The 10,015-nt window shown below is 52.3% G+C and overlaps 1 protein-coding gene across 1 annotated transcript; it reads right to left on the bottom strand.

Moving 5' to 3' along the window:
- Positions 1-2,484: 2,484 nt before the first annotated feature.
- Positions 2,485-9,368, bottom strand: PITX1 (paired like homeodomain 1). Its single transcript, XM_015641536.2, has 4 exons — positions 9,185-9,368; positions 8,740-8,921; positions 5,826-6,031; positions 2,485-3,069 (listed from the first exon to the last, which is right to left on the bottom strand). Exons 2-4 carry the CDS (start codon positions 8,900-8,902, stop codon positions 2,530-2,532), a joined length of 909 nt encoding a protein of 302 aa, XP_015497022.1. The 5' UTR covers positions 8,903-8,921; positions 9,185-9,368; the 3' UTR covers positions 2,485-2,529.
- Positions 9,369-10,015: the final 647 nt, after the last annotated feature.

Below are 10,015 nucleotides of genomic sequence, written 5' to 3'. Positions count from 1 at the left end.
TTGAGAACAAAGCCCCGGTGCAGCCCCTCAGCCTCGGGACGGGAGCTGGAGCTCCCGGGGCACAGAGAACTGCTCTCCTCGGGGAGCTCCGCCATCCACAGCCGCTCAAACAGCGCCTTGGGGCCGGGAAAGAGCCCCGGAGATAGCTACTCCTGCCCCGGCTCCGCATATTTCATCCATTCCTTATATCAATGATGGCATTTGGGGCAAAACATTAATAGTAATCGCAATGGTTAATAAATCGTCATCAAATAGTAAATAAATATCAATGAAATCAGAGGGGTTTATGCTTGTAAAAACTTAAAGGAGAGGGAGAATTAATCGAACAACCTTTAAAATTCAGAATATCGGGGAATTTGGAGAAACTAGGGAAAAACGCACCTTAGCGAAAGGGGACGAGCGGCTGCAGGAGAAGGAGCAGTGCCAGGGCTGCAGCCCACCGGGGCACTCCAGGCTGCTGGGATTAACTTTTTGGGGAGGAAAAAACCCGACCCACGGCTCGGAGCACTGGGATTCGGTGGGATGCAGCAATGCAGCGGCAAGGAGGGCTGGATCTCCAGTTCCGGCAAACAGCGGTATCAGTCTGCCATAAAATTGGACCTGGGGAGGGTTTCTCCTGCCGGGGTTGGCCCGGGGAGCGGGGGCAGAGAACGGGGCTTTTCCCTCTCGGGATGCTGGGGGGGACGCGGACAGACGGCGCAACTACCGGGGGAAACGGGGGGGGTGGTCCCCAAAATGCCACCACGGGGCTGGGGACAGAAAGTTGCTTTTCTTCTTGTTTAGTCGCTCTCTTAAACACAGCCAGAAAAGAACATTAAAAGCATTTCTAGATTTCGTTTCGGTTTAGTTTTTTTTTTTTTTTTAAAGTTTTCTTTTTTATTCCCATGCTCTTAATTTTGAAAAAAAAAATAAATCACAAAACATAACTTATAAAACAATATATATACTGCATCCTTATCCACAACAGCATAACTGAAACATCCAGCGTAACGTTTACCACAGGTGTGAAATACACTGGGAAAGAAGTACCGTGTGCATTTTATGTCTCTTTGTCATCTACAGGTAATAAGTATCGACAAAAATAAGCAACAAATATGCCTGCAATTAAACTTCATATGCCTTTTGTATGCGTATTAATAAAAATCATATTTATAATTTCCATGTTTTGTTTGATGGTTTTTTTTTCCAACAAGCACTTGTAAAAGTATCTATATTTACATAATAACACCTTAAGATAATAACACCTTAAGAATTTTTTTTGGTTCCTTGTTTTTCCTTCACATTTACAAAAGCAAGGAATGCTTTCAGCTTTGCTAAGAACCTTTCCGGACGCCGAGGCTCGCTGTTTCTCTAGCAGACAGGCAGTATCTGAAATCACTTCATAACAAGCAATTTTTCGTCTTTTTTCCGAGACTTTATAATCGGGGATTGTTTTTCGGTTTTACTTTTCAAAGAGAAAAAACACCCCCTGCATTTAAATGAAGATGAATGATAATTTCATTATCAGGATAAGACTTTGGATGGGGAAAAAAATGAACAGTTTTTGCATTGCTGAAGGGTTTCTGTGCTCTCTCACAACCGGGGATACTGCAGTCTTTTGGAAAGGATGAAGAGGTAGGAACCTTGAGCTGTTTAGTATCAGGAATGACTGGATTAGAGCTTCCAACTAAAGAAAAAACATCAAGAATCATGCATTTTAAAAACAGTTTATTCAACGGCCAAGGACAATGATCCGGCACAATGCAACGGTAGATATAAATATAACCTTCTATAAGTGGTTGACCCTTGTCATTATTATTTTAATAGTTTCATACCTAATATTTCAACCATTTTTCCCCTGCAGATTCTATTCTGCAATTTGGTTTTTTTTCTTCCCTCCCCTCTTCCCCCAACCATTTTTTTTTTGTTTCCGAGTGTGATTCTGTTTCTCAGTGGTAAACATTAACCAAACTCTTCCCGTGCGACAAGCGGCCAAGAACGGTCCCACCAGCTCTTACCACCGAGGCGTCCCCTCCTGCCGCCCTCCCCGCGGGGCAGCGGCCGCCCTGCCGGCTCCTGTGCAAGTTCAAGTAAACACATACAACCCGCATAATCCAGAGAAAAAAATTGCAACTCATCCATGTACCAAATTTCGGTGTCTCTTGCAAAAGTTTTCTGGTCCGTTTACGGTTTTAGATGGGGTTATTATTTTTTAAATTCTTTTTTTTAAAAAATATTTTTAAAGCGCTGTTTTGTTGGTTGCATCGTTGTTTTGCCTTTTTTTTTTTTTTTTTTTTTTTTTTTTTTTTTTTTTTTTTGTGGGGGGGGGGGGGGGGGGGTGGGTTTTTGGTGTTTTTTGGGGGGGGGGGGGGGGGGGGGTGGGGGTGAGTGCGTGGTTTATTTTATTTTTTTCCCTTTCTCACTTGCTAGGGTTTTGCTTTTAATTATCATCGGGTTTAATTTTTTTTTCTTTTTTTTTGTTAAACGTAGCTTTGCTTCTGCTTCGCTTTGTCGGGGGTGCTTTGTCGGAGGTGGTTTGTGTCAAGTCCGTCAACTGTTGTACTGACAGGCGTTTAAACTAGAGCCGGGGCTTTGCAAACTGCTGTAGCCGAAACTCGAGTGCTGCTTTGATTTCAGTCTGAGGCTGGCTAAGCTGGAGTTGCAAGTGTCCCGGTAGACGCTGTAGGGCGAGCCCGGTGGCCCGTAGGGACAGGCCGGCGAGGACATGGCCGAGTTGAGCGAGGAGCCGCTGATGTTGTTGATGTTGTTGAGGCCGGAGTTGGCCATGCCCGGCACGGCCGAGTGGCCCATACTGGAGGGCATGTTCATGGAGGGGATGCTGCTGGGCGCCGAGAACATGGACTGCGAGGAGAGGGGGCTCATGGAGTTGAAGAAGGTGAAGCTCTTGGTGGAGAGCGGCGCCGGGGTGAGGCTTTTGGTGGCCCAGTTGTTGTAGGGGTAGCCGGCGTACATGTCATCGTAGGGCTGCATCAGCCCGCTGAACTGGGGCACGTAGCCGTTCTTGCACAGGTCCATCTGCTGGTTCCGCTCCCGCTTTCTCCACTTGGCTCGGCGGTTCTTGAACCAAACCTGCGTGGGGAGGGGGGAGCGACACGTGTCGGTGAGTGCGGGGCCACGGCAGCCCCCCACCCCACCGACGGTGTTCAGGGGAGCACAGGTACCCGCAGCCAGCGCCTGCTCCCCCCGGGAGCCCCTCCGGGACTCCAGAGCAGCCTCCGCGGCCCCGCACCGCCTGTCCCCGCCGCCCCCCGCCCCCGCGGGATGGGGTCCCGCTGCACAGGGTGCCTGCGAGCACGTCGGGCTCTGAGCATCCCTCTCAGTGCAGCGGGATGAGGCAGCCGGGATGCGGCAGCCGGGATGCGGCAGCCGGGATGAGGCAGCCGGGATGCAGCAGCCGCCTCTCTGCCCAGCAGCCCCTCCAGGCTGTCCCGGCCCCCGGCTCCCCGCCGCCCCTTTCCCGATCCAGGCGGGGAGCGACGAGACGGCCCGCTCTGATTAGGGCCGGCTCGCCCGGGCTCTGCCGCGTTTCCGAACGCTAATGCTGTGTAATAAAAGTCCCCTGTTACAGATCATAAAAAAAGGGATTGGATTAGTATGTTTAGGTTTAAAAAAAAAAAAAAAAGGAAGAAAAAAAAATCAATCCCTGCATCACCCTCGGATGGATGCAGCCTCTGCCTTTATATCTAATGAGAATTTACAGTCCTAACCGGGAAACAGAGAAGAGGAGCTGGTCCTGATGTTTGATGCGAAAAACCGGTTCCAGTCTCACTCTTATTATTTTTATATAATATATATATCGATTCCTCGGAAACCATTTGAGTCCCCTGTGATGGAAGCCGGGCAGCTCCAAAAATCTTTAAAAATTGGTTTAAAATCTGCATCGTTCTGCGTTCCGCCTGCGAGGCTCCCTTACAACATCCTCCCCGCCGCACCCCGACTTTCTCCTACCGAGCCGGGGCCCACGAACTCCCTGAAAACAGCGGGGCCCCGGCCCTGGACAGGCTGCGCTCCCTCCGGAGCCTGGGCGAGGGCGGGGGACGGCTCCTGGGGCCTCCCCTCCCGGCGCAGAAATGGCACAACTATTATTAAATACCGGGCTCAAGGATGGAAACTCCGTGGGGGAACGGATGGCGGAGTCTATTTTAAAAAATAACAATAATAAAAAGAATGTTGTATAAATAGGAAACGAAAGCCAACATGTTCAAAACCTGTAATATGCTCCTCGGAAGGTGCTTCCAGACAGGAATTTCCTGAAAATGAGGGTAATAGTTTTAATTATGGCTCCTAGACATTTTAAAGGAAGGCCCTCATAGCAAATTAAGGTTAGATTTGCAATCTGCCATCTCAGAACATCAAACCCAAACATCTCCACACAGAATGAGAACGAAATTATGTTAATTGCAACTCGTATTTTAGTTATATTTGCTCCCTGAAATATTCAACCAGTATTAATGCTCGGGCTTTGTTTTGTTTTAAACTCAATTAAGACAATGCTTTCAGACGCATTTGTTTCAGATGGGTGTTTACTTTTTAAATGTTTAAAGCAGATTCTCTGTAATCCGATTTGGCCACTCAAAGTTTAATTGCCAAGTTAAAAACAAAAAACTAGAAGAAAAAAAGAAAAAGTGGTTTTTCCATGCGGTGGGGTTCCCGTTTCCTCCGGTGCTTTAACCCACGACCCCGTGGTGTGCGACCACTGCCGAAACCGCTCGGGGAAATGTCTCGGGTGGAAAAAAGCACTTGAGATAGATCGCTAGGGACCGAACCGCTTCGGCCCGGTCGTTCTTTGCCAGGATCTTTCACTCATAAATCTCTTTAAGGAACTGCCGAAGCACACACACACATATATATATACATATACATACATACATATATATATATATATATATATATATACACACGTTTCTCTGCGTGTGCACCAACATTACCGAACCTGGCTAAGAGGGGGAGCGACACGTGTCGGTGACTGCGGGGTCACAGCAGCCCCCGCACCCCACCGACGGTGCGCAGATGCGCGCAGGGCAGCGCAGGTATCCGCAGCCCAGAGCCTGCTCCCCCCGGCCCGGCCAGCTCCTCCGGAACTCCAGAGCAGGCCCCGCACCACCTGTCCCCACGCTCGATTTCACATATATATATATTTATTTTATATATATATATATTTTATATATATACGCTATATGTATATGGTGGCATAAGGTCCGACGCGTGTAAAACTCGAGCTCCTTCGCGGTACAAGTTTGTTTCTTCAGCGCGTATTGACTTTGCGACCGCTCCCCAGCCCCTGCCCTTCGCTTTCGGCTTCCACAAACAGCTCGCGGCCTTGGGAGATGCGCGGCCGGGAGGGGCCGGCACCGAGACCCGCACCGTGCGGGTTGGATCTCGCCGTCCCGGTGCCGCAATAGCGAGGGGCGGTGGTTTGTTGGGAGATGGCCGTTGCGATTACTGGGAATAACCAGAGCAAGGGGAAGTTGCTCGGATGGGACCTTGCTCCATCCCCGCGCCGCGTTTTGTCCAGTCCGGAGGGTTCTTCCCCCCGCAGTCAGACCCTTCCCCACCCTGGCCTTTCGCTGCTCCCCTGCACCTCTCGCCGCCCACTTTACGAACCGTTCCGCAGTGCGAGGCCCACGGTCGCCACCCGCTCCGGGGGAATCTCTCCGTGGCCGAGAGCCGAATTTCTCTCCGGCCCGGATCCCAGTTTTGGGCATTAAAATCCAGCCCAGAGCAAACCATCGCAGCTCTCCCAGAAGGGGCAGTTTCCCCGAGCCCCCGCGCTCCGGCGGCCCCAGAGCAGAGTTCGCCCCCGGCAGGGCTGCAGCCCCTCTTACCCGGACTCGGGGCTCGGTGAGGTTGGTCCAGACGGCGATCTCCTCCCTCATGCTCATGTCGGGGTAGCGGTTCCGCTGGAAGGTGGCCTCCAGCTCCTGCAGCTGCTGGCTGGTGAAGTGGGTCCGCTGCCGCCGCTGCTTCTTCTTCTTCGCAGGGTCGTCGGCGGCCCCGTCCTCGTTTTTCTGCTCTCCGCTACGTTCTTTTTCTGCCAGAGGATCGAGGATGTTGGTGTTGTTTTGTTTTGTTTTGCTTTTTTGTTGGTTTTTTTTTTGTTTGTTTGTTTTTTGTTGTTGTTTTTGATTTAGTTTTTTTCCCAACACAGGCACACAAAGGCAGATACCCCCGCACCCAGCGCTGCCCACCCCTGCCGGAGGGATGCTTGGGGGCACCCACCCGTGTGCCGCTGAGCACAGCGAGCCCCAGCATCCCAAAGCGGCCTTTCCCCGGGCGGCTGGGGAAGGAGCACGGAGCCGTGCCGGGCCCGGGCAGGACGAACCCCCAGAGCGGCTGGAAGCAGGCCCGAAGGGTGACTGCATTTGAGGGGAGCGAGGTCCGCTATCACCGACCGCTCTGCCTTTCTACGGCACCTTCTCGCTCCCTCCAAACCAAGGTGCGATCTTTGCTCCATTGTCTTTGTCGTGCTCGGCCACGACAGGAAACTTTGGAAGGGCAGAGGTGGAAAACCCATGAGCAATTAATTGCAAAAAGCCCCTCTTCGCTCCCCCACTTCATTCTCTTTTCATAATTATTTTATTCTTGATTTTTTTAGGATTTTGGTGTTTATTTTAACACAGGGCTGAGCAAAGCCCTCCGCAAAAATCATTTCGGAAGAGGGGAAGGAAAAAAACATCCAGGAGGGTTTTCTCGGCCGGGATTTGCGCGGGCTGGGAGAAGGAATTCAATACCGGCCCTGCGAACCCCCTCTCCCCTTTCGTAAGGGGCTCTCTGGCTCTCCCAGTCCGGTTTGAGCCCGGTTTGTCCCGGTTAAAGCGCTCGGGGAGGGACTGAAGGCCCTGAACCAAAGCGCTCCCGGGCTGGGCCCCGGCGGCCGGGCCGTGCAGGGCCGGGGGCCGCGGCAACCCCCGGCCTCGGTCCTGCTGCTGCTGCAGGAAACCGCGGCGAATTTCTCCTTTAGAGATTTTTTTCCTCCTCCTTTTAAGCGTTTGTGGTGTTTTTAACCCTCTTTCTGAGCGTTTCCCTCCCCGCCGGCGGGCCCGGGGGCATTTCTACAGCCCCGACCTCTGCGAGGTAAGCGCGAATCTAAAAATAATTGCATGCTGAATCCAGAGCCCGGGAGGACTCGTCCTTGCAAAGTCACCCTTGAATCGCACCTTGCTGGGAATCCTTCACAGGCAAAGGGTGAGGGTGCGAGCGAGCCTCAGCTGCTCAGCCGACCCCCAAAAGGGGCCGATGGCTCTGCGAGGTTTGCAGGGCAAGCAAGGCCTCTCAGCACAGAGCCCATGGCCCCAGGACCGCTGGTCCCCAGACCGGCCGAGCCGCATGGCCCGGCGGCGGCGGCGAAACAGAAACAAAAATATCCCCGCCAAAAGAAATCCTCCCGCTCTGGGCTGCGAACAGCTCGGATAAACCGGGCCGAGAGGGAGCGGGGGGCGATCGGGAAGAGCCAGAGGTACCGATGGGCTTTGGCAGTGGTCCCCTCGCCCCTCTCCCGGGCTTCCCTAAAAATCCGGCCTCACCGCAGGGCTGTGGTACAATTCCAAATCGTAAGGCAAGGCATCTTTAATCGGATTTTGTAACTATGTTTTCCCATTAAAAAAAAATAAAAATCTGAAGGTATTTTGCAGGTTCTCGGAGAATAAAAGCAGGCAGCTCCTCAGCCCTCCGGCAGCACCGAGGGGTCACACACAGGGGTAGTGCAAAATGGAGCAAATCTCCCTCTCTAATCTCCAATAATCCCCTCTAATCTCAGTGTCCCTTCCAGACGCCGGTCCCTAACTTTGTTTGCGAATCAGGCCGGGAGGCACAACCCAAACCCTCTTTATCACCGAGTGCCACTTTGGGACTGACTCTTACATTGCACTCTCTAGGTTAAAACTCCGAAGAGCAACAATAGCTATTAGAAAATTAAAATTATATAAAACATAAACTCTCTCTGAAACAGTCTTGCTGGAGAAGGAATATCATGCTTCTTCTGGAAGCTTTTGTTCCTCTTTTCTACCTTTCCCTTGTCATTCTGAAAATGTTGTTATTTTAATTAAATGCAATCTGAGAGAGCACAGCGTTTCCTGTAGCCCTCGCACACGGTGGTCAGGGCATGGGGATCCTTCTCCTTTTCTAAGGGGAAAGTTCTCAGCCTCCAAGCAAAACCTCTCCGCGGCCGCGCACATCCCCTCCGCAGCGGCCTGCGCTGCCTGCCTTGCCCCCCCCTTCCCCCTTGCCTCTCTGGCTTTGCCTGTCCTTTCTTTTTTTTTTTTTTTTTTTTTTTTTTTCGCTGACAGAGAGATCTTTTTCCATCTCTGCACCACCCGAGCTGGAAAATAAACCCGGGCAAAAGCTGACATTATTTCAGAAACATCCGGCAAAACTGTACTCCCTGAAGAGTCCCTCCTTCCCCCCGACCCCATCAATTAATAACCACAGTTTTTAATTTAAAAACAGACAGAATAAATAAAAGAGAGCTGCTCCCGGGATGGGACCATGGAGCCATGTGTCCCCCCCGGCGGGCTGTCAGCGCCGGGTACGGTGGGGGCGGCAGCTCCAGGAGGGCCCCTGCCCCCCGTTCCGACTGCCGGGGCTCAGCTCCCCGCGATCACCGGCAGCTCTTGCTCACCCCTGTCCCTCCGTCGGCTCCGTTTCGGGGGGTGCAGGCGCAGCACCCCCGGCCGCCCGCGGAGGGAAGGCGCGGTGGGGAGGGGGAGGCACGGCGGGGGGCGCGGGGAGGGGGAGGGTTACCTGGCACCTCCGTGTCGGAGGATTCACTGGCTGAGTTGTCGATCGGGTCTCTGGGTTCCGAGGATCTTTGCAAATGGAAGCTGGAAGCCATGTCATGAGAGGGTTGGGGTCTCAAGCTCTCAGGCAGTCTCTCCAAATTCATTCCACCTTTAAAGGAATCCATGGCAGGGGCGCCGGGCTGCCTGGGGGAGTTTGCAGGTGTTTATTCCACACGGAAAGGAACAAGGAGCTTTTTTTTTTTTTTTTTTTTTTTTTTTTAAATGAAAACATGAAACTGGGTTAATCAAACTCTGTAAGACATAAAACAGGTGATGTTTATAAATGAAATTTTTGAGTAAATGCTGGTAGTCTACCAAATATATTTAGTTTTTTTTTTTTTTTTTTTTTTTTTTAAGAAGAAAAAAAAAATCAACAAAAACCAAAAACAAATCCACTTATTACTAACAGTATTATTTTAAGGGTGTCGGAAGCAATCTGGGCAGCGCCTGGAAGGCGGTTGTCTCTGCTGGGGAGAGGCACGGCGCTCCGGCCGCATAGGCAGGGAAATGGTAAAGATCCCTTATAGAGAAACGCGAGTTGCGAGTTGGACAGTTTAAAGCTAAAGAGATTAAAGTGACCTGCCCTAGAACAAATGCCTGTAGTTAAACGGGGCTCCTCCCCCTGAAGGTTAAAACCTCCCCGTCTCGCTCATGCATCACTCCATCTAGCGCTGGCCCAGCCCGGCCGCGCGGGACCTGCCTCCGCTCTCCCCGCCATCCGCGCCCCCAGCGCGCCCGCGGCCAGACCCGCGGCCCCCTGCCCGGCCCCCGCCGCCTGGCCGCGGCTCCTTCGGGGGTGCCTTCCCTCCTCCTTCTCTTCACCCGCCTCCTCCCCCAAACTCGGTGATGTATTAAAAATATTTCACAAACGAATGGAAAAGCGAACAATTCTCTGGGGATCCCCGCCCGCCCCCAGCACCCCATCAGTTCGCCCCCCTTTGTAATCCCCCACTACCCGGCAGCGCGCAGGTTGCGCCCCGCGCAGCACGGCGTCCCCACGGGCATCCCCACACCCTTCCAGGTTGGACCTCACGGCCGCGGAACCTCCGCACCCAGCAGTGGATGCGCACCCGCGCACTCCCCAGTATCTCTGCGCGGGGCTGAGCCACCCCATCACATGTTTTAGTCCCACCAGGAATATGTTCCTGGAGGTGTGCTTGGGCTGTGGGCTCCGTCTGAACTGGTTTTAACCTTTCTAAACATTATTTTCTAAGCTGCGGGGGTTATAAAAGAGCTGC

This window comes from Parus major, chromosome 13, assembly GCF_001522545.3.
Source record: "Parus major isolate Abel chromosome 13, Parus_major1.1, whole genome shotgun sequence".
Classification (NCBI taxonomy): domain Eukaryota; kingdom Metazoa; phylum Chordata; class Aves; order Passeriformes; family Paridae; genus Parus; species Parus major.
Note: the sequence above shows the minus strand (reverse complement) of the source record. Positions and strands in the feature narration are given on the sequence as shown.

Bases quoted from the DNA above. Each gene is read 5' to 3' on its own strand.
- PITX1 (XM_015641536.2), bottom strand. From the start codon at position 8,902: ATGGATTCCTTTAAAGGTGGAATGAATTTGGAGAGACTGCCTGAGAGC. The intron at 6,032-8,739 runs GTAACCCTCCCC...ATCCTCTGGCAG, and splicing joins CTCCGACACGGAGGTGCCAG to AAAAAGAACGTAGCGGAGAG. The intron at 3,070-5,825 runs GTAAGAGGGGCT...CTCCCCACGCAG, and splicing joins TCACCGAGCCCCGAGTCCGG to GTTTGGTTCAAGAACCGCCG.